Source organism: Lactuca saligna, chromosome 8, assembly GCF_052625555.1.
Source record: "Lactuca saligna cultivar CGN05327 chromosome 8, ASM5262555v1, whole genome shotgun sequence".
Lineage (NCBI taxonomy): Eukaryota > Viridiplantae > Streptophyta > Magnoliopsida > Asterales > Asteraceae > Lactuca > Lactuca saligna.
Genome location: NC_136424.1, coordinates 78772921 through 78797549, shown reverse-complemented (window position 1 = coordinate 78797549; position 24629 = coordinate 78772921). Strand labels below are relative to the sequence as shown.

The window sequence follows — 24629 nt, the reverse complement described above, 5'->3', positions numbered from 1 at the left end:
TCCAGAGCTTCACTACTAACCCTTAGAAACTACTAAAACAATGCTTGTGGACCTTAGGGGGTTGGGAGATATTGGAATGAAGATGTGTGAAGAAATGGGTGAAATTCGGGCTCTATTTATAGGCTGCCAGGAGCCTAGTAAGTTGGGCGTACTACAAATTATGTTGAGCATAAAGGGTATGTTGTGCGTACATAAGCATTACCTTGGGCGTAATGTGCCACATGTTGCCATCTGATCGAAAGTCGTGGGGAGGAAGGGGGTGTGCCAGATCGCGACATGTGTCGCCTCTTGTTAATATGAAAATTAATTATCTTGTAAAATCCATAACTTTTGCATACGAGCTTCGTTTTTTACGTTCTTTATATCCACGCGTAGCTATTAACGAGATCTACAACTTTCGTTTAGTTTCCATTGGCTAATTTGGAATTTATTTTTAAAGTTATATTTTAATAGGCTTAAAAAGTTAAAGCTCATTAAAAATTCATAACTTTGCCATCTGATGTTCGTTTTCGATTGTCTTTATATCGTTGAACTCCTATTAACAAGATCTTCAATTCTTTTTGAAACTATTTTGGCTAATAACCGATCGACCTAAAATTCGATATCTAAGTTGTACAATACTATGTGGGATCATAGAAAATTCATAATTTCTTCTAATGAAGTTATATTTAGACATTCTCTATGTGCACGCTCTCGGTTTAACGACTACCACGACTTTCGTTTAGATCACTAAGTCTAAAAAGTATTTTATCAAAAATTTACATTTTACGATAGGTAGAGTTGTGCCGTTTTAATCGCAAAAATTCGAAGAATCATAACTTCTTTATACGAAGTCGGATTTCAGCGTTCTTTTTATGTATAGAATCCTTATCATGCATACTGTATCTTTTGTTAATATTATGTGTCCTAAATAATCTTCTATGAAAAAATTATTTTTTATTATCTCTAATTTGACTAACGTAAATCTGCAGGTGTTACAATTTGTCATAGTATAATGCTATAATGAGAACAAATGAAAGTAGAATGTTATATAACAAAAAAATCAATATATTTTCTTACATTGGTCAACCCGACCACTGGACGAATATAACTCTAGTTAAAATGCGGTTGTTTTACAACAAGTTGATTGAAGGCGAAAGCTAGTGAGAAAACATACAACCTATTGCAGTTGAATAATTTTGATCTCTACATCAACTAATCTTGAGGAGTTATGGGCATAGTTGAATAAGTCTATTATATTTTGACGCTAAACTTGCATGTACCATTTATGAGAAAGGCGCAAATAATATTGAAGAGTTATGACCCCCGAAGCCGAATGAGCTCGACATCGCCACCTTGATGTCCAATCTTTCTTTCTTTTTCCCCACTAACAGATTTATGTCCTGATCATTAATATATGATATTATTTAAGACCACTCATGTAATGGTCCGCATAATAATAGTAACAAATATATAGGAGCTTTTATATATATATATATATATATATATATATATATAATACCACATCTTTATCTGGATCGTCAAGGTTAACATTAGGATGCACCCAACCTGTTCGTATGGCCTACATATATCCACATGCCAAAAATGAATATCAAACAAGAGTACGATTCAAGAAAATGAAACTAAAAATTGCTTCCTTGCATTACTTGTATCGTTGCAATGGCTTCCACGGCACCTGCTGCTCCTAGAAGGTGACCTATCATGGATTTTGTCGAGTTCACCCTCAACTGTAGAATTAAAGTTCATGACTTATTCAATTACTGCATGTAATTGGCTTTGGTAATTAAGGATAAGATAGTAATAAATGTATCCTTTAATTCACCTCTTTGTTTTGGCCAAAACAATGAGTTATAGCAAGATATTCCTTGATATCTCCAGCTGGTGTCGATGTAGCATGTGCGTTTATGTAGTTCACATCTTCCCTGGATACCCTTGATTGAGATAAAGCCTTTTCCATGCATAATATAACACCAGCACCTAATAGTGTTACATAAAATCCACCATATATAATAGTTGTTAATTATGATATAGGATCAAACAGGAGGTGTATCCGCCTAACATGTCATGAATTAGATTATACCTTCAGGGTGAGGGTTTGTCATATGATAAGCATCAGAACTGAAGCTTCCACCCAAAATTTCTGCGTAGATATGAGCACCTCTTTTCTGTTAAGATGTATGTATATGATCAAATACGAAAAATAATCGCGATTACTTAGCATATGACCAACTTTTCAGTTCTTGGTATAGTAAGTGTCATCAACATACCTTAGCATGTTGAAGTTCTTCTACCAACAGAACTCCAGCTCCTTCTCCCATAACAAATCCATCACGGCCCTGATCATCATGTAAAGGTACTTTTAAAGAATTTGGCTATGTAACAAAAAAATTAAAGATAGAAAATAAAATATATATGAACCGAATCCCATGGACGTGAAGCTTTGGTAGGATCACTGTTCCTCTCACTTAGAGCTTTGCATGCCACAAAACCCCCAATTCCTGCATGAATGGTTGTGAATTTACTGTTTCTATTTTGATTTCAATGCTCGATGAGACTTGTAAGAGAAATAAGATCATACCTATAGGTATAATTGGAGCTTCAGAGCCACCACAAAGCATCATATCCTACAAGATTCTCAACATACTAAAAAAATGGACATAATGTTGAATTATAAAGCTGGACTTAGGACTATTGTTACTTAATTATTGTTGGATGGTAATTAATTAAGATGTTTGGGTTAGCTTATAAATTGGTTATATGGCAGTTAAGATTAGTTAATCTAGAAAGTAATTGCCATCTTGAAGGGTTGACACTGGTCGAATTGTATATAAATAAGTGTATATGTATATGTGTAATATTTATGATGTCATGTTAATAAAAATATACCCTAATCAACTAAAATTATTTTTGATAAATTTCATATTTTTATTGAATTTGTTACATATCATTTTCTTATAATTTTAGATTTTTTTTCATATGGCTAAAATAATTACACACCATATTTGTCCACAAGTGTTTTCTAAACAAATTTGATTTAAAAAAAAAGATATCTATGTTAATACTAATAAGCATTTAAGGCTTTTAATAAAGAAATCTTAAATATGTCATAAAAATTGATTCATGCTTCATGGGGATTAATTTATTGAAATGATTGGGTAATTTTATATGACTTTAAGTTATATTTTTTAAAAATAAATGATTTGTAGGAAAATAATCCGGAAAGTATAAACTTATGTTTAATTAGGTATTTCGGGATAATTAAAGGACATTTAATGATTTAATTACGTATTCCGAGATCGGCACATGAGCTATCTAACAAATATACAACGGAGGTGTGGAACAATATTGCTAGAATGAAGGTCATGCAGACTAAACAGAACATTCCAATGAGTACTGTTATCAAAAGAACTCTTAATTTTGGAGATAGACATGCTATTTTGGAAAGATGATTGGATTGGCAACAGACCTGTTCAACTTGTTTTTCTTGATCTATATTGCTTGGAGTTGCATAATAAATGCAAGATCTCAAATCCAATATATGATGATGAATTTTCATGGTCTTCATCTAGTCAACTTGATCCACGACATGTGAACCAACTAATGCAAATCCTTGGAACAACTGGTGAATACTCAAGCAGTGATTCATGGTCATGTGAACTAGATTCAAATGGGCAATTCTTAGTTGCATCATTTAGAAGGAGGCTGATAAAGTTTGACAGTGGATCAGATGGCAACTCCTTTATGTGCCTTAAAGAAGTTCCTACAAAAGTTTTGTGTTTTCTAGCCCTCATTTCAAAACAATATTCCCTTTACAGTGGCACTCAAGAATCGAGGAATAAATATTGCATCTATTACATATAGTGAATGTAATTTAGTAGAGGAGTCACCTGACCACCTACTATATATGCCCCTTTGCCAAAAATACATCTGAATGGATATTCACATGGTGTGATATTTTGATGCCCTTATTTGATAAGACAACTGAAGTTCTAGAATTTGCTGTGACATAAAGGAATTATCCTAAAAAGAAAAAGGTCTTGGTGGGTTTTTGCTATGGAATGATTTGATGTATGTGGAAAATGTGAAATGATAGAACCTTTAATCAATCAAGGATTACATCAACAAAGTTGGTAGACATAGTCGAGTCATCTGTGTTCTTGTGATTCAAACATAGAAGCAATAAGGAAATATATAATTGGCCAGATTGATGTATTAATCCACTTATGTAAAATAGTATAGGAGACCTTAAAGAGGTAATTGCATAAACTCGTAAACTTTATTATTGAAGAAAACTATCTCAAATACTCCAATTTTATTACAGGATCCTATCTCATTATATACTACACAAAACACAATAGAATATAACTAGGATTCTGTTATAGGAACGTCTACACTTTCCTAATATACGTTTCCTTATGACTCAAGGACTCTAGAACTTGGACAACACTCCAAGTAACTGTGATCTGGACCAAACACGCATAACTCGCCACATTGGACTTAGATATTCACCAACAATCACCCCCTGAATTTCTGAGTCAAGGGTAATTCTTGCACGCCAAGCAACGCTCTCATCTCTGCGAACCTTATTCGAGCTAAGGCCTTTGTAAGTGGATCTGCTCGTTGCTTATCTCCTGAAACATGATCAACAATCACTTGCTTATTTTCAACACGTTCTCGAATGAAGTGGAATCGAGTGTGAATGTGCTTGCTTCTTCCATGAAAGACAGGATTCTTTGACAATGTTATTGCTGATTTGTTGTCTATGCGAATCAGCACCTTCTGTTTCTTCATTCCTGTCAGCTCAGCCAATAACTCCCTTAACCAAACCGCCTGACACGCAATTGCAGTAGCTGCCATGAACTCTGCTTCACATGATGACAATGCTACTGTATCTTCCTTTTGGGAGCACCAAGTGATAGGTGAGTCACAAAGGTAGAAGACATGCCCTGTTGTACCTCTGTCATCATCAATATCCACATTGTGACTACTATCACTGTAACCTATCAAGCTCATATTTTTACTTCGTTTGTATACAATCCCAAAAGATGGAGTACCACGCAAGTAACGAAGAATTTGCTTAATAGCGCGTGCATGAGATTCTCTTGGGCTTTGCATATAACGACTAACTACTCCAACCGAATATGCTAAATCTGGACGCGTGTGTAAGAGATATCGTAAGCAACCTACTATTTTTCGATAATAGGTAGCTTCAACTTCTGGTTCATCTTCAGCTTTTGACAACTTTAGTCCTGGCTCCATCGGACATTGAGTTGCATTACACACTTGCATGCCTGCCTCTTTTAGAATCTTCATAGCATAACTCTCTTGCTTCACCTTTACACAACCATTTTCTTGCAATACTTCAATACCCAAGTAGCAAGTTAGTTCACCAAGGTCTGACATTTCAAACTGTAATGCCATTAGTCTCTTGAATTGGTTTATAAACTCTAAGCTTGTTCCCGTTACGAACAAATCATCTACATAAACTGCAACTCTTATGTACTCTCCATTTGCAACCTTTCTTTAAACCGCATTTTCTTGCATGCACCGTTTAAAACCCAAATTTTTCAACGTGTTATTAAGCTTCAAATTCCATGCTCTCGGAGATTGTCGGAGACCGTATAAAGCTTTTGCCAATTTGTAGACTTTTGTTTCTTCACCTTGCTTCACGAAACCTTCCGGTTGGCAAACGTACACTTCTTCCTTTAACTCTCCATATAAAAATGTAGTTTTTACATCTAAGTGATGAATCTTCCATCCGTTCCCGGCCGCGAGAGCAATCAATAATCTTATTGTCTCGAGTCGAGCTACTGGCGCGAATACTTCATCAAAATCAATGTCTTGCTCTTGTACATATCCTTTTGCCACTAGACGCGCTTTGTACCTTGTAATCACACCATTTGTATTTCTTTTAATTTTATACAACCATCTTAAGCCGATAGGCTTAACATCTTTAGGCGGAGGAACTAATTTCCAAGTATTATTTTTCTCGATGGAGTCAATTTCGGCCTTCATTGCATTGAGCCAATTCTTGTTCACTTTGTCTTCCTTAAAGTTCTTCAGTTCTTCATCGAATGACAACATTAAATGATCCACATCTAGCTCGTAGTCATTTAATCTTCTTGGCAACACTGAAGTTCGAGTGGACCGCCGAAGTGGGACAAAACTTGCATCATTATTTTAATCATCAACAGGTTGTGATGGGCTGCCATCATCACTATAAGTGTCATTGGTTTGGGCGGTTTGTGCCGGATCAGTGAACTGTTCGGTTTCTGTTGCAGTTGGTCTCGAACCACCATTATCTTGGGTTGCTTGACCATTACTCCACAAGACCGTAAATGTACCTGGTCCATTTCCATCTTGATTTTTGGGTTCATTATTCCATTGCCATGTCTTATTTTCATCACAAATTACGTGGGCACTAATAATAATTTTATTTTCTCGTGGGTTATATAACTGAAATCCTCCCGAATTGGGTTCCTTTCCAAAATATACCAACGGTCGTGACCTATCATCAAGCTTCTTCAAGTGTTTAGAGACTACTCTTTCATATGCAACACAACCAAATACTTTCAAGTCTTCAAGATTTGGTTTTTCACCATAAAATTTCTCGAATGGTGTAGCACCTATCAATGCTCGAGTAGGTGTACGATTTATGATAAACGTTGCATGTCGTACCGCTTCGCCCCAAAAGTGGTTTGGAATATCTTTTGCTTTCATTAGGCACCGTGTCATCTCGTGTAGCGTCCGATTTCTCCATTCGACTATACCGTTTTGTTGAGGTGCATAAGGAGCCGTCAACATACGTGAAATCCCTTCTTCATCACAAAAACGATTCAACTCGGTTGATGTGGATTCTCCACCTCTATCCGTATGGAAACTCTTGATCTCTTTACCGGTTCGTTTTTCAATTGATATCTTGAATCTTTTAATAATCCCGGATGCATCACTTTTGTGCTTCAAAAGAAAAGACCACATATATCTAGAATAATCATCAATAAGAACTAGAATATAAATATTACCCGCTTGGGTGGGGGGATTAACCGGTCCACAAATATCTCCACGCACCATCTCGAGAATATCTGTAGCTCTATAATTAGCTTTCTTTGCAAATGACTGCTTTGTTTGTTTTCCAAACATGCAAGATTCACAAAGTTTGTCTTGATGTTGGATTGTCGGTACCCCTTTAGCTAGCTTGTGCATCAAGTTTATCGCGCCAAAATTAATGTGGCAAAGTCGCGTGTGCCATAACCAAGCTTCATCATTAAACTTGGCTTGTAAGCAATGTGGTTTTCCAACTTTTAACTTTATTTTGTAGAGTCGGTTTGCACTTCTCGGGACTTTCATAAGTAATCTTCCGTCTCCATCTCTCATGGTTAGGAAATCACCTCGCATCCGAATATCACAACCGGCTATTGTAGATTGCCCGAGGCTAATAACATTGCTACGAAGTGATGGGATATAATAAATATCTTTCATTAATTTTTGCTCACCACTTTTACCTTCGAACATAATTGAACCTTTTCCTTTAATGCTAACACACGATCCATATCCAAATCTCACTCTACCCGTTATGTTTTTATTTAAAGAGGTAATTGCATAAACTTGCAAACTTTATTATTGAAGAAAACTATCTCAAATACTCCAAATTTATTACAGGATCCTATCTCATTATATACTACACAAAACACAATAGAATATAACTAGGATTCTGTTATAGGAACGTCTACACTTTCCTAATATACGTTTCCTTATGACTCAAGGACTCTAGAACTTGGACAGCACTCCAAGTAACTGTGATCTGGACCAAACACGCATAACTCGCCACATTGGACTCAGATATTCACCAACAGACCTTAATTTATCAATGTTATGGTAAGGTCTTGTTTATTTCTCCCTGCCTTGTAATGTGAGGCTGAGTTTTCATATCCCTTCTTTCTTAATAAAAGTTTGTTCATTCTGAAAAACTCCAAACATTATTTGATCACAATTTATTGCACCAAAATTTATTATTAGATATGGTCTATTAATACATATTAGTTTTTTAGTACTATTTTCATTAATAAATTATGTTGGTTTTTAGGCCCTTATTTTCTTGAAATAGAAACAATATATAGTATTATATAAAATATTTAAGGCTCATCTAATAGATAACTATGTCGATACACCAATACAATTTTTTTAGTGTTTTAATAACAGTTGACCATAGTGAATTGTTTCACTAAGTGTATTTAAGTGTAATGGATTGACCTGTTGACCAAATCAATGTTGATGAACATTAAACAAATAAGAAAGGTTTGGAGTACACACTAGTTTAAATTTATACAAGATTTAAAGTAAGGGAAAATTGACTTCGAAACTGAATTGAAATCGGAACAAGATGATTTTGGAATAGAACTGATATTGGAACTAAAATTGATCTCAGAATATAATTGGCATCGGACCGAAATGACTTCAAAATTGAATGGATCTCAGAGTGAAATTGGTCTCGGACTGAAATTGATTTCGGAATGAAATTTATCTTGGGCCTATTGTGATGCAAATGTGATTTAGTAACTAGAACTAATTGCGATATGAATGAATTTTCGTAATGAAAGTTGTTACTGTTCAATTGTGATTGATCGTAACTCATTTGAACACAACGCACCGAATCTTTCGCATTGGATAGCATGTTACTATTCAATTGTGATTCATCTCAACTCGTTGGAACGATATGCATTAGAAATTTTTTGAATCGGATTGCATCAAAACTATTCACTTTGGATCGCATCGGAACAATCCACATAGGATCGCATCGGAACAACCCATTTCAGAACGAATCGCAACAAGCATGCGTCATGACACATGTTCGGTGTTATATCTAACGGTTAAAACAACAGTTTTGTGTCGGGTTTGTTTGTTGGTGGACATCTGTCAGTTAAACTAATTATCTAATTGTTAAAAGCCTATTTTGTGTTAGTTTTTTGAACGTTCTAACTGTATTGTGACGGTTTTCAACCAAATGGCATATTTAAGCAAATTTTAGTCAAACATTTTAAGTAGAGATGGTATAATACATTTAAGAACACAATGAAAAAAAACATACTTCTCATTCTCTTTCCTTGTTCTCAAACTTCTAAGTATTTTTCCATTGAGGATTTGGGAGTACCACCCAAATACTTCTATTTGAAAGTGTCAATCACGATCTCAAAATTTCCAAGTGCATTAAATCTAAAATCATCAATAGAAATAAAAGCATATCTCTAACAAATCTAAGTATTTCTGATCATGGCTAGTGACAATTTAGTGAAGGATATGACAAGAAAGTTCGATAAATTAAACATGTTTGATGTTAAGATTTTCATAGATGGCAAAACAAAATGCATTTTCTCATTACTACTCTGAAAGTGGTGTATGTTTTAAGTATATGTATCATAGAATTTGCTAAAGATGAAACTTCGGAGGAAACATGAAGAAGATCAAAGTGGGACAATGATGACTACATCTGTTGTGGTCATATTCTCAATGGTATGTCTGAGTCCCTGTTTGATATCTATCAAAATGTTGAAACTGCAAAAGAATTGTAGGATTCTCTTAAATCTAAGTACATGATTAAAGATGCTTCAAGTAAGAGTTTTCTTGTCAGTAACTTCATAGGTTACAAGATGTCTAAGTCTAGGACTGTTATGGAACAATTCCATGAAATATTAAGGATATTGGGACAGTTTTCTCAACACAATCTGAAAATGGATGAAAACATTTTTGTGGTTGTGATTATTGATAAATTGCCCATTCTTGGAAAGATTTTAAACACAATCTGAAACATAACAAAGAGTAATTAACTTTGACTCAACTTGGAACCTATTTACAGATTGAAAAGTCAATAAGGACTCAAGAACTTGATAAAAATCCGAAAGACAAAAATCAATTTAGTTCTTATTATGTGAACATGGTTGAAGGAGAAAGTTCCAAGAAATTCAAGAAGTCTAAGGGCAAAAGGAAGTTTAAAGGAAATGATGATAAGTCTTCCAACAAGAACGCAAAGCCGATTTGTTGGAATTATAACAAACATGGTCACTTCAAGAAAGATTTTTGTCTTTGTAAAGTGAATTAGGATGGTGCTAGACCATATTGATCCAAAGATCAAGAAAAACAACAAGGTCAGTTTTCTGTTTTCATGAAGAATTCTACGTATGTTCAGAATTATATTTTTGTGATTTCTGAAGCATTTTATGTTCAGAATGATGATGTTGCATGGTGGGTTGATTTGGGAGCAACAAGCCATATATGTAAAGATATTAATTGGTTTAAGGAATGTTAACCAATAGAAGATGGATTTGTGGTTAAAATAGATAATGTTGCTACTGAACCAATCAATGGTTTAGGATATGTTTTGTTTTATTTTACTTTTGGAAAGTGTTTTTTTTCCTAAACAATGTTTTATATGTATCGGGTATTTAAAAGAATCTCGTGTCTAAAATTGTCTTGAATAATTGTGGTTACAAATAAGTATTAGAAAGTGACAAGTATATCTTGTATATGGCTCTTTTATGGGTTTAAGATATATATATATATATATATATATATGTGTGTGTGTGTGTGTGTGTGTGTGTGTGTGTGTGTGTAATGGAATGGTTAGGCTTAATATTAATTATCCTAGTTATGATAATTCTATTTGCATGGCTTCTTCTAGTTTTAATAATCCTTTAGATAAATCTAATTCATGGCATGCTAGACTAGGACACATTCATTACAAGAGATTAAAAAACATGTCAAAAATGAATTTAATTCCTGCTTTTGGTATAAATAAAGAAAATGTAAAACATGCATGTTAACTAAAAGCACAAGACAACCTTTCAATGAAGTTTTTAGGGAAAGTGTAACGCCCGCAGATCCGGGCTAGTCAATTTAGAGGCAATATGGGTTGAAAATGACTTTTCGACAAAAGATTATTTAGAATAAATAATCTTAACCAAATTGTAGAATATGTCACAAGGTTTCCGTACATATAAATAACGCCGAAATCCGAGTTATAACGAAGAAGTTATGGCCCGTCGAAGTTTTACGGCAAAACCGGCACGGCACCGGGAAGCGTAAATAGTGAATTTACGATAGAGCGAGATTTATCCTTAGCAATCTAAACCAAAGTCGTAGAATATGTTAAACTAAGAGCGTCGATAAAAAGAACACCCAAATCTGACTTCGTATGAGGAAGTTATGATTTTTCTAAGATTCGGCTTAGCAGTGCACGACCCGAAACTCGAATTTTAGTTCGAGCGGTTTTTGGCTTACGTGACCTAAATGAGAGTTCAAGATCTCATTAATAGGAACTCAACGGTAAAAATACAGACGAAAACGGAGTCGGTATGAAGGAGTTACGAATTCTTCGCGGTCATTTAACAGTCTAAACGCCTCGTACTGTTAAATTTAAGATCGGTCGAGAATTAGCCGACGGAGTCAAAATGAAAGTTGTAGATATTATTTTTACCTACGCGTGGATATAAAGAACGTCAAAAACAGAGGTCGTACGTGAAAGTTACGGATTTTAGAAGTCGGAAGTGTGCTATGCGAAAATGGGTGATGTGGCACAATCTTGGCCATTGCTTTCTCCCCAAGTCTTGCCACTAGATGGTGACATGTGGCACCAAGTTCAGCCATTTTTACCCTATAAATACCACCTCTCCCACCCTCATTTTCTTCACACCTTTCCCATTCTTTCTTCTCTTTACTCTCTCTCTAGAACCTCTCTCTAGCCCCGAAATCCCCCGAAAAGCCTAGGGAACCTCCCTAGCACGAGGCGGAAGCCCCGGAGTGCTCGACGGCTCCGAGAAGAAGAGCTTTTCGGCTCGGAAACGCTGCTCCAAGCAAAGCCTGGTTTTCTATAAAACCCGTTGTAAGTGAGCTACGCCTACGCTATTTTTAATATAGTTTTTATTTAATTATATTAACGTTATTAAGAACATATAATAAATACTTGGGCTATTATTATGGGTTATATAAGTATTTTTTTTAACGCTTATATAATAGTAATAATAGCTAGACTATTAATTAGTCTCGGCGAATAATAGACTAAAATCTATTGGTGATAATACTAGGTTTCGTCGAAAGAAATTATTTTAAAGTAAACGAAGCGCTGTCCGAGTACCGAGTCACCACCTTCTCAGGTGAGTGCATGGTCCCTTTCATCTTACACATAGATATGAAGTATTTATTATATAATTTACGTGTTGTGAGTGCATGGTCCCTTTCATCTTACACATAGATATGAAGTATTTATTATATAATTTACGTGTTGTGAGTGCATAGTCTCTTTCATCTTACACATAGATATGAAGTATTTTATATAAACTACGTGCTATGTGTGCATATTATCTGAATACTTGCTGTCTATGCTGGATGAACGTTTTATACATGTTTTAAAGGATTTAAACTGTATACGTATTTTATATATACGAATATGTTGGGTATGATGATGGGTAGATAAATGATGATAGATAGAAGATGATGTGAGTATACATTCGCAGCTATAGACTTAGTGCCTATGGGACAAACACCGGTAGCTATGGACTTAGTACCTGTTAGACGTTGGTAGCTATGGATTTAGTACCTGTTGAACATTGGTAGCTATGGACTTAGTACCTATTAGATAAAGACTGGTAGCTATGGATTTAGTACCCGATGAATAGACTATAGCAGCTATGGAATTAGTGCTTTATGAACGAACATTGGCAGCTATGGATTTAGTGCCAGTCCTAGAACCCTGGAAGTAAGGGACTTCGGAATAAACGAATGAAGAATAGATGACTCTTAGGATAAATCCTTAAAGAGTAAAAAAAAAGATAACGGGGATGGGTAATTGGGTCGATTCTTTGATTGAACATAATAATTATATTATTGTGGATTGAAAACCCTATGTACTCACCAGGTTTCCCAACCTGACCCACTCAGTTTATTTATATCACAGGTGTTGATACGAAGTCACTTTACACTGAGAGATTTAAAGAGATGTAGATCACTAGTGTAAATACATGTAAGTTCTGTTTATGCTTATGTTTCTGTATTAACGATGACATCCCAAACGTTTTAAATGAATAAAAATACGTTTCTTCGAAAATGTTTTAATAACGTATTTATCGTGTTTTTCTGGGAACAAATTCCGCAACCTTTTTATAAAATGAAGTACTCTGATTTTTATAAAGCATAAACAAAATCGGTCTTTTCTGGCCGTGAAAATGGGGATGTCACAGAAAGCAAGGTGTTGGAACTTAAACATAGTGATTTATTTGATTTCCATGAAATACCTTCCCTTGGAAACAAAAATTATGTTGTTACTTTTAATGATGGTGCATCTAGATATTGTTATGTCTATTTTCTACATTCAAAAGATGAAGTTCTAGATACATTTAAGATTTATAAACAAGAGGTTGAACTTCATAAAAATGAATTGATAAAAGGTTTACGTAATTATAGAGGCGGTGAGCATTATGTTCCAGTTTATTTTGAATCAACTGGAATAATACATCAAACCACATCTCCTTATACACCACAACAAAATGGTGTTGCTGAAAAGAAAAATAAGACTTCGAGCAAAATGGTTAACTCAGTGTTGTCTTATTCAGGTTTCGGTGAAGGTTTATGGGGTGAAGCTATGTTGACAACATGTTATATTCTAAATAGAACTCCAAACAAAAGGAGTAAGAATACTCCTTATGAACTTTGGTGTAAAAAGGTACCAAATCTGAGTTACCTCAAAGTTTAGGGTTGTTGAGTAGTTGTACGGCTCACTGAACCCAAATAAAAAACATTAGGTGAAAGAGGTATAGATTATATCTTCATTAGATAGGATGAGCATTCCAAAGATTATAGATTCTATATTTTAGAATCTAATGACTTTGTGTATATGAACACCGTTATAGAGTCTAGAGATGTTATCTTTGATGAAGAAAGCTTTACATCTATTTCGAGACCAAGCGACATGATTCAACAAGAGTGCAACTCAAGCTGAAGATGTTTATGATTTTACAAGTTCTGTGCCAGAACATTGAAGTAGAAAAACTAAATCTTTTGGATTTGATTTTCAACTATATTTAGAAAAGGGATGAGACTGTGTCTCAACATCAAAAACATTTTGATATTAGGGAGCATCCACAAACTTTTAGTGAAACTATGGCTTCTAGGGATGTTCATTTTAGGAAAGAAGAAATACAAGATGAAATTGATTCTATCATGCATAACAAAACTTGGGTATTGTTTGATTTACCTCCTAATTGCAACACATTAAGATGTAAATGGATTCTGAAAATAAAGATGAAGGTAAATGGATCAATTAATGAGTACAAAGCCAAATTGGTTATCCAACGCTTTAGACAAAAGGAAGACATTGATTTCTTTGATACTTATGATCATTTTTCCAGAATTTCCACTATCAGATTAATGTTAGCTCTTGCAAATATAGATAATCTTGTGATTCACCAAATATATGTGAAAAATGCATTCTTGAATGGTGACTTGGATGTGGAAATTTATACAAAACAACCTGAATGTTTTGTGATGCCTGGAAATGAACACAAAGGGTGCAAGTTGAAGAAATCATTATATGGTTTGAAACAAGCACTGAAACAAGGGCATCAAAAATTTGATGACGTTGTCTTGTCTAATGGTTTTTCATCTAGTTTTGAAGTGAAAGAACTGGAGGAGGGAGAGGTAATTCTTGGTATAAAAATTAAACAAGGAAACAATGGGATTTCAATTTCTCAATATCATTACATTGAGAAGATTTTGAAAAAGTTTAACATTAAGAATTTTTCTCCTATTAGCACTCCTATAGATCCTCGTATTAAGCTTATACCAAATAAAGGATCTTTAATGCCTCAACTTGAATACTCAAGGGCTATTGGTTGTCTTATGTATGTTATGATTAGCATTAGGCTAGATATAACATATGTTGCCGGAAGGCTTACTAGATATACTAGTAATCGTAGCTCACATCATTGGCAAGATGTGATTAGAGTATTTAAGTACTTCAAAGAGACCATGAATTATGGCTTAACTTATAGTGGACATCCTTCTGTTTTCGAAAGTTATTCTGATGCCAGCTAGATTAGCAACCTATATAATTACTCATCTATAAGTGGTTCGTTGTTTCTTCTTGGAGGAGGAGCTATTTCTTGGGCATCCAAGAAATAGACATGCATGACCAACTCAACCATGAAATCATAGTTTGTAGCTTTATTTGTTGCTGGTAAAGAAGTTGAGTGGCTAATGAATTTGATTTATGAAATTCCATTATGGCCCAAACCGATATCTACCGTTTCTATCAGATGTGATGGTTTTGCAACCTTACCTAAGGCTTATAGTCAAGTGTATAATGTGAAATCTAGACATTTAGGTGTTAGACATATCATGATTGGTGAGCTCATCATGATTGGTGTGATATATGTGGAGTTTGTGAGAACTCAGTTAAATTTGGCTGATCATGTAACCAAAGTGTTATCAAGAGATCTTGTGCACAAGGCGATCAAACCTAATTCCCATCTAATGTAATATCAGATGTTGAATTTAATGTGGAAGCTTGATATTTAAAGATTGAAACACATTATTATTATCATCCCAAGGTATGTGTTTAGTACTACAAGTTAAGGAGGTCGAAATTTTATTTCTTAATAGTTCTGTGAAAAATTGCATTTACAGGTGCTAAAACAAAAGAACGACCTATATAAGCATGAAGTTTAGCTGCTTCAAAAGGTTGAGACTTGACTTTGATATGATTATTGAAGGATGGGTCACAAGCTAGTAAAATATAGTGTCGAGTTAGAAATTATGAGAATGTAAATTATTGTATATATTATCTTCATGTATTCACTTGGATAGAAAGGGTTCAATCCTTAGTGACACCCTAATATTCGAATATTTTGAATGAATGATATACTAATGTGAAATTCAATCGGCACAACATTTTATTTATGCATAAGTTTGTTGTTGTTATGTTTTGTTTTAAGCTAATCAAGATTACACTTAATTTAGGAGGGGGGGGGGGTTGTTGGTGAATTCTTTCACTGAGTGTATTTTAGTGTAATGGATTGACTTGTTGACCAAATCAATCTTGGTGAATATTAAACAAGTAAGGAAGGTGTGGAGTACACATTTTTTAAAATTTATACAAGATTTAAAGTAAGGGAAAATTGAGTTCGACATTGAATTAAAATCAGAACAAGATGATTTCGGAATAGAACTAATATTGGAACCAGAATTGATCTCGAAATATAATTGGCATCGGACCAAAAATGGCTTCGGAATTCAATTGATCTCAGACTGATTGGTTTCGGATTGAAATTAATTTTGGAACAAAACTGATCTCAGGCCTGATTATGATGCGAATGCGATTTAGTGACTGGAACTGATTGTGATGCGAATGAATTTTCTTAACGAAAGTGGTTACTCATCAATTACGATTGATCGCAACTCGTTAGAACACAATGCACCAAAACCTTCACATTGGATAACATGTTACTGTTCAATTGCGATTGATTGCAACTCGTTGGAACACTATCCATCGGAACACTCACATCGGAACGACCCACATAGGATCATATCAGAACGCCCCGTATCGGAACGAATCACAACAAGCTTGCATCAGAACACGTTCTGTGCGCTGTTATATCCAATGGTTAAAACGAGACACTTTTGTGTCAGGTTTGACTGTTGGTGGACATCTGTCAGTTAATCTAATTATCCAACGGTTAAAAGCCCATTTTGTGTCAGTTTTTTTTTAACATTGTAACTATCTTGTGACGGTTTACAACTGAGTGACATATTTAAGCAAAATTTGGTCAAACATTTTAAGAAGAGATGGTACAATACGTTGATAAGCACAACGGACAAAAACATACTTCTCATTCTTTTTTCTTGTTCTCAAACTTCTAAGTGTTATTCAATTGAAAATTTCAGAGTATCACCCAAATAGTTCGCTTTGAAAGTGTCAATCATGATCTCAGAATTTCCAAGTGCATTGAATCCCAAATCACCATCAGAAATAGAAACATATTTCTAAGAGTCCAGTCTAGTCCAATCTTTGGTGTTCTTGTGGTTTAAACATAGAAGCAATAAGAAAGTATATAATTAGCCAAATTGGTGTATTAATTCACTTATGTAATGTAGTATACATGAGTTCAATTTATCTATGTTGTAGTGAGGTCTTGTTTCTTTCTCCATACCTTTTAATATGAGGCTAAGTTCTCATCTTCCTTCTTTTTTTAATAAAAGTTTGTTGGTTCCAGAAAAGAACAAACATATCATAATTTGTTGAACCAAAATTTATTCTTAGATATGGTGTATTAATAAATATTAATTTTTAGTACTACTTTCATTCATAATTTATAATTTATGTTGATTTTTAGGCCGTTATTTTCTTGAAATAGAAATAATATATATTGTAGAATTTAAAATATTTAAGGTATATCAACACACTAATACGATTTATTTTAGTATTTTCATAACCTATTGACCCTAATGACTTTTATAAATTTAAAAATTTAGAATATATATATATATATATATATATATATATATATATATATATATATATATATATATATATATATATATATATATATATATATATATATATATATATATAGTAAACATAGATAATGCTATAAAATAAAATTTTATTTTTTCTAAATACCCTCATAAAAATGTTATAAACAAGTTCGACTTATACAATATTGAGTTGGAATTTTTTTAGCTAAAGACCGTGAATATTTTGACGATTTCATCAATATTGTAATTATTAGTTAAAATATTTTTTACGATTCTCATAATTTTTGTAATTAGTAAACTTTATTGGATAATGATCTAAGGGTTGTTTGGTTGAATCAAGCAATATATAATAAAGAAATAAATTTTAAACTCAGTGAATTAAGAATTATAATTCTTAAAATAAATATTTCATCCTATTTTTCGTATGCTGTATCTTTTTATATATGTAGGTAGATTTGTTTCTTTTAAACAATAATTTTGTGCAACCACTTCGTTGTTTTTAACTTTTAAGGGAATATATTTTCTACAAAATTACATGTTTTTTTTTTTTTTTTTTTTTTAATAAATTCTTAGAACAATATTCTTTTTGTAGTAATTTGAAGTCAAAGTTTATTTGTCTATATTGTTTTCCATTTTTTTTAATTTTATATTTGAGCATACAACATGAACACTTTATTATTAATTTAGACATACAGAACGTTACTCGTATTTTCAAAACACATTGTGAAATTAATTTAAATTAAATTTCAACAAACAAAACATCTAAGTTACTAAAAAATATCCGTTTAAAAATATATTATTAATTAGAATGCCTCTTAACTTTCAAGGTTATTTTATGTTGTCTCAAAATTAAAAATATAAGATTAAGTGTTCAAACATTTTATATTGAATAAACGATATTTACAAACTAGCATTTGGATATATATGACAATGAAATGTTGGAGGTTTTGAATGATGATCTTCTAATTAGTGAATCATTTAATCATATTGTTTCATTAACTGAATTTTTATATCCTTTTATTCTTTAAAATGCCAAGAATCATATTTTTTTTTTTCAAGAAACAGCAATCCTTTGCACCAAAAAATAAAGTTGTTTGAGAAATGAATGATCGTTTGTTATCACTATTTTCGAGAGCTGAAAATGAATACTTAAGTTCAAATAGTCTTTGCTATTCATAATATATTCACGATGACTTTGATGAAAGTTTATACTTAGATAATGTTCTAAATGGTCTTAACACGTAAGATTTGTCAATTCATAAATTGATATTAATAATCGGTATCCCATTTATGTTACTATGAAATATTGATCAAAAATGCAGTTTGTATAATGGAATGAGGCTATTGGTTATATCATTGAGTAAAAATGTTATAGAATTAGAGATATTATCCGGGAGTAGTATATGATCGTTTTTATTCCAAAAATATCTTTGATGCCTTCAAATAAAATGATTCATTTTACATTTAAATGAACACAATCTCTATTGATTGTATGTTTTATGATAACAATAAACAAAAGTCGATGATAATAGTTATCGCAAGTGAATTTGTTTTTAAACAACCAATGTTCACTTATGAACAATTGTATGTTGCATTTTCCAGTATTAAAATAGAGCTTGATTAAACATATTAATTTTAGAAAATAACAATAAACTTACAAATAAGACATTTAATGTCGTGCTAAAAAAAGGCTTTGAAAATTTATGATTTAGTTTATTTATTTAAAATATATTATTAGTTTTTCTATTATTATATATTAAATGACTTATTTATTTGTAATTTCGTTTGTATTTATTTATAAATTTATTTTTTAAAAATATTTAATATTTACACATTACTATTTAATTTTTGGTTTAACAAACACGTGTATTACAATTTTCACCTGTTGTATGTTTTGCGATAAGTTAAAATAGAAGTTAAACATATTAATTTTAGACAATAACGATAAACTTACCAATAGTACATCTAATGTAATGTTCAAAAAAGTCTTTGAAAAATTGTGATTTAGTCTATCTATTTAAAATGTCATTATTTTTTATTATTATATATTAAGTTACTTACTTATTTGTAATTTCGTTCGATTTTACTTTTAAATTTATTTTTTTAAAATATTTAATATTTACACATTAGTATTTAACTTTTGTTTTAACATACTTGTGTTATTGAAAATGAGTTCAATGTTCATTCATAAACCGTTCGATTAAACATATTAACTTTAGATAATAACGATAAACTTACCATAGGACATCTAACGTCGTGTTCAAAATAGTCTTTGAAAATTTATAATTTAGTCTATTTATTTAAAATGTCATTAGTTTTTTATTATTATATATTAAATTATTTATTTATTCGTAATTTCGTTTGTATTTATTCTTAAATTTAGTTTTAAAAAATATTTAATATTTACACTTTAGTATTTAACTCTTTTTTAACAAATACGTGTATTACGTGAGTCTAATACCTACCTCTTGTTTGGGTGGGAGGAATTCGAGGGAAAATAATTTCAGTTCTGTTGAATTCTTATGTTTGGTTCAAGTTTAAAGATGGAAAAGGAATCCAAAATGAGAAAACATTCCTTCATCGGATGGAAAATACATTCCTTGAAAAAATATGGCATGAATTCAAATTTGACAATTATCATTATAACCATAAAACCATTAAGTAAAATTGGTACATCGTAATTAATCTTCTTGGGTGCTTTTGTTGGAATAAAATATATCTATCTTAGATGGAATCATACTCAATTCACCATTTGATCCAAGTCAGTAGCATCCGTCCATGTAGGGCAGATCCATGTGGAGTTTTGTAATCAGACCCATTTTCTGTATATACATTTGTGCGATCCCATTTATCTAATATTGATTTTTTTAGAATTAAAAACAAATATCTGGAACATAGTTGAGGTTGCTACAATCGATGATTACAAAAGTATTCGGTAAATGAGAAAGCACTCATGAAGGCGGCGACCAATTAATCTGTGAAAGTTGTAACCTTAACATCTGGAAAGATTTTTCACTTATACTAAATGATAAGTTTTTATGACTCTAAATATATTAAATATTTCCATTTCTTACAAAACAATTGGAATATAGTTGGGTTTACAACAAATATGCCTCATTGGATAGTTTTAGGCTTGACTAATATATCTCTCCTGTGTAGTATCGTATTATTGTTAAATATTGGCTCACGATCCTAGTATTTCTAGATGACGATATATATGTCCGATGTGCTGCAATGCATGTTTAGATTCTGTTGAAGAGCATGCAGTTTATTGTAAAAAAACTCACGGGGTTAAAATATAGGCACGATATGGTTAGGGACGTATTGTTTGACATATTTAAGCGTTTCGGGCTTCCCACCAAGAAAGAGGAACCTACGATTTTTTTTACTAACCTAGCAAAAGGAATGTTAACCTTTAAACCGGTTGACGTTTTGATTTTTGGATGAGTTAGAGGGAAACACACTTGTGTGGACCTTATAGAGATATCCCCTTTTCGTAGGCTAGAGGGATGTGAGTTTCAAGATGGGACATGCTGCTTTAAAAGCCGGTACATTCAAGGTCACAAAACATGAGAAATTATGCATGAAAGATCAACACGTATTCATACCATTTGCATTGATATGTTTGGTTTCCTCGTGACGAATGTGATGAAGCTTCTTAATAGAGTACAATGGATCATGCAAATCAATATTATATCTCTAGATCTATGGATGTAATCTTAAAAGGAATTGATTTTGCCATACAAAAAGACATCACAACGTACCTGGTTGCCCATTTTCCTTTTTCGCTTGTTGTACTGTGATAACTAAGTATCTTTGAAAAAATTACCTTTAGTTTTCTCAAAAAGATTTTTTATTTTTTATTTTTTATTTTTTATTTTTTATTTTTTGTATAGTGGAATATGATTTTGATAAAAAATAGTGCTCGATTAAGTTTTATTAATGCAAAAGATTTATATAAATTTTCCAAACACGATTCCTTTTAGTTTGTCCTTGTGCAACTTATGTTATTGTCTTATTAAACATCATTATATCTTGACATGCATAGTAAATTTCATGAAATGTCTCAACTAAAATTGAATGTTAATGGGATAGAGTTTTCCTATACATTGTTATGTTTTGGGTAAAGTACACAGATGGTCCCCGTGGTTTACGGTAATCTGCATGTTTCGTCCCTAACAACTATTTTTTTGAACTTAAACAATCCCTACTACAAGTTTTTTGCATCTATTAGATATAAAAAGATAGTTTTTTTACCCTTATAGTTTTATTATCATATTTATTATAGTTTTTTTTGTTATTCAGAAAAGATATTTATTAAAAAATTTCATATGGGTCCCACCACCAAAAATCACTCATTTTACGTACAAGATCGACGATGGGTAAAAGATTAGAAAAAAAGGAAGGTTACAGGTTGTTCTTTGATATTGGTGGTATATAGCAAGAATGAGAAGGATAAGGGGATTGTGGGGTAACATTAATAGTTGATAGTCATGGTGGCTATGGAGATGATGTAGGTGGAAGAAGAGACGAAGTGAAGAAGAAGGGGGAAGAGTTGATGTTGTGCTTAGGCTTTTAGGATGTTCTTGAATAGTTTTTTTTAAGATATTAATAATATGAAAATAATAAAAGAATATTATAAAGTATTTATTAAGGGCACTATAGTCTATTTAGCGTTCAACAAAAATATAAAAAATATAAAATAGGAACAATCAGAATTAAAAATAAGTTGTTAGAGACAAATTCTCCTAAAACACAGAGACCATCCATCTAATTTACCTTTATATTTTCATCACCTTGGGACCTTCCTCACATAACGTTTGATGTTGCAATTTAAGGGTAGTTTATATATGTATATTTTTGTTAATTAGCAATTTATTTGTGACTTTGATTTGTTCACATCTTGAACACATATTTTAAGTCCAGAAGTAGAGCAGATCAAGCAGGAGATGCAAGATAGGGTATGAAAAAAAAGTGAACAAGCACGCATAAAAAGTACTCACAGCATCCCCGTCGATGATATGATTTGCTGCATTTAATATGCAGAAATTGCTAGTAGCACAAGCTGTAGATATAGAGTATGTGGGACCCATCCAACCCTAATGTGTAGCACTAAAACAATCAGTTACAAATATCATGATGATTGCTTTCAAGTGTTGTAAATTCAAAGAAGACGAGAGATTTGAGCTCACCAGGTCAATGGCTAGCAATGATGATCCAATGTTAGTACTTGCAAAGGGTACGCAGAAAGGATTCATCTTCCTAGGTGAGACCCTCAGTGCTTCTATAGAGTCGCTTACGACCTAAATAAATGGAAACAAACAATAACGAATCTCTCGAAAAATATGCGATTTTCTATACACCCGTAGTTAAACTAACTACAAGAACTTGTCGACAACACTTTCAGTTCCAATTTCGTACATGATTGAAACAACTAATTAACATACCTTCATACCACCTATACCGGATCCGATCAAAACCCCACATCTACTTTTATCTATCTCCTCCATTCGACCTTCTGTCAACCCACCATCTACCAATGCTTTCTTGCCAGCTGTTAGCATGTAAAGCATAAATTTATCCAGCCTTTTGGAGAGCTTCGGAGCGACCCATTCATCTGTCGAAAAACTTTTGATCTCTCCAGCTATTCGCTGTAGTTCGAACTCATGAGTTATGTCTATGTTAATCAACAACGTAATTAATTATGAGAGATCAAGCTAGAACTAATAATGACATATGTACGTACAGTAGGATAGTCTGAACAATCAAATGCCTCTATTTCAGTAATGCCACTAACTCCTTCAAGCAGGTTATTGTAAAATTCATCTGGATTCCGACCAATTGGGGTCTCTACACCCATCCCAGTCACAACAACTCGTCTTCGGTCACTTGGAGTTTCCGCTTTCATGGCGTACTTGACTACAACTGTTTCTTAAATGACATAATTATGTCAAAACATAATTACTGTAGTCCCTTTCTAGTTTTTTAATTATGGTAAACCTAATTACATGTGTCCTAAGTGGACGAAGAGTTAATCAATTATGCACATGTTTGAAAATATTACCAGATCTGTGTGGATGGGAACAATGATAGCGACGCCTGCAACGGTGGACGGAAACTCTCGTGAACCGGAAAAAACAAGCAATAGCATGCGCATGGAGAAAGCAAGAAGAAGAAAGAGAAAAGCCATTAGAGGTGGATGGAGATATAGAAAAGGAGTTCATATTAGTACTTGCACTAAAGGGTTTGCAACTGAGTCGCAATCTTGATGAGAAAAGGGATGCAGGGCGTTGGTAGTCGTGCTTGGAAACATACGCAAAAGCAGAAGCAGAAACCGCCATGTTAATTTATGAATGAATGAATAGCGTCTGGTAATATGTATACAGAAAGTACTGTACGTACGTAAATAAAACTCAAAGATCGATCGATGATAGCTGCCAAACTTATTTCACCTAATTAAACAAACAGACTGTGAAATTGATTATAAATATAAATATGTCATACGTACATAAATTATGTTTAAATAGATGGGTCTTCCATTATCTGTTTACATAGATACGGCTAAGGGGTTCCAGCACGAAGGCAACGTGACTTCACCAAACAACATAAATATGGAATCCGTATTTAGGTGACGTGAAATGAAAGCAAAGAGCGAAAAATAACGTATATAAGTAAAAAAAAGTTAAGGTTACAATTTACAAAGGTTGGGTAGATAGACGAACTTCCGTAAAAAATATATAATTAATAAAAGACAAAATTTTATATATGGTACCTTGGTTTATTAAATTTCACAAACCCAGTCTTTGTTAATATTTTTTGATGATCATGATCTCTTTGTTAATATTTTTTGACGACCATGAACTTTATGGTTTTCAAAACTTGCGTGAATAATTTTTTTTTGCTAGGTTGTTACTGTTCATCCGTAAGTGTGAGATTATTTTTGTTTTTTCAAGTACAGAGATTAACTTTGTTACTATTGATAAACCATGAGGATCATTTATATAATTTTATGTTTATAAGTTTGTGGTTTTTTCATAATTTTACTTTTTAAAATATCATTTTGATCATTCATTTTAAAATTTGAAAAATATTACATTCACCCCTATTTTTCT

General features: G+C 32.7%; 1 protein-coding gene across 2 annotated transcripts; it reads right to left on the bottom strand.

The window, feature by feature from the left end:
- Positions 1-1003: 1003 nt before the first annotated feature.
- On the bottom strand, positions 1004-24016 carry LOC145011232 (3-oxoacyl-[acyl-carrier-protein] synthase II, chloroplastic-like). Of its 2 annotated transcripts, none has more exons than XM_078969894.1 (13): positions 23582-24016; positions 23264-23448; positions 22965-23168; positions 22710-22820; positions 22521-22616; positions 2579-2624; positions 2419-2498; positions 2268-2336; positions 2081-2165; positions 1823-1977; positions 1647-1727; positions 1502-1561; positions 1004-1382 (listed from the first exon to the last, which is right to left on the bottom strand). In XM_078969894.1, the coding sequence occupies exons 1-13, from the start codon at positions 23856-23858 to the stop codon at positions 1266-1268; spliced, it is 1566 nt and encodes a 521-aa protein (XP_078826020.1). In that variant the 5' UTR covers positions 23859-24016; the 3' UTR covers positions 1004-1265. The 2 variants fall into 2 exon arrangements, with proteins under 2 accessions (XP_078826020.1, XP_078826021.1); XM_078969895.1 differs by having other exon boundaries at positions 23264-23442.
- Positions 24017-24629: the final 613 nt, after the last annotated feature.

Bases quoted from the DNA above. Each gene is read 5' to 3' on its own strand.
- LOC145011232 (XM_078969894.1), bottom strand. From the start codon at position 23,858: ATGGCGGTTTCTGCTTCTGCTTTTGCGTATGTTTCCAAGCACGACTAC. The intron at 23,169-23,263 runs GTACGTACATAT...TTCGAACTACAG, and splicing joins ATTGTTCAGACTATCCTACT to CGAATAGCTGGAGAGATCAA. The intron at 2,499-2,578 runs GTATGATCTTAT...CCATTCATGCAG, and splicing joins AGCTCCAATTATACCTATAG to GAATTGGGGGTTTTGTGGCA.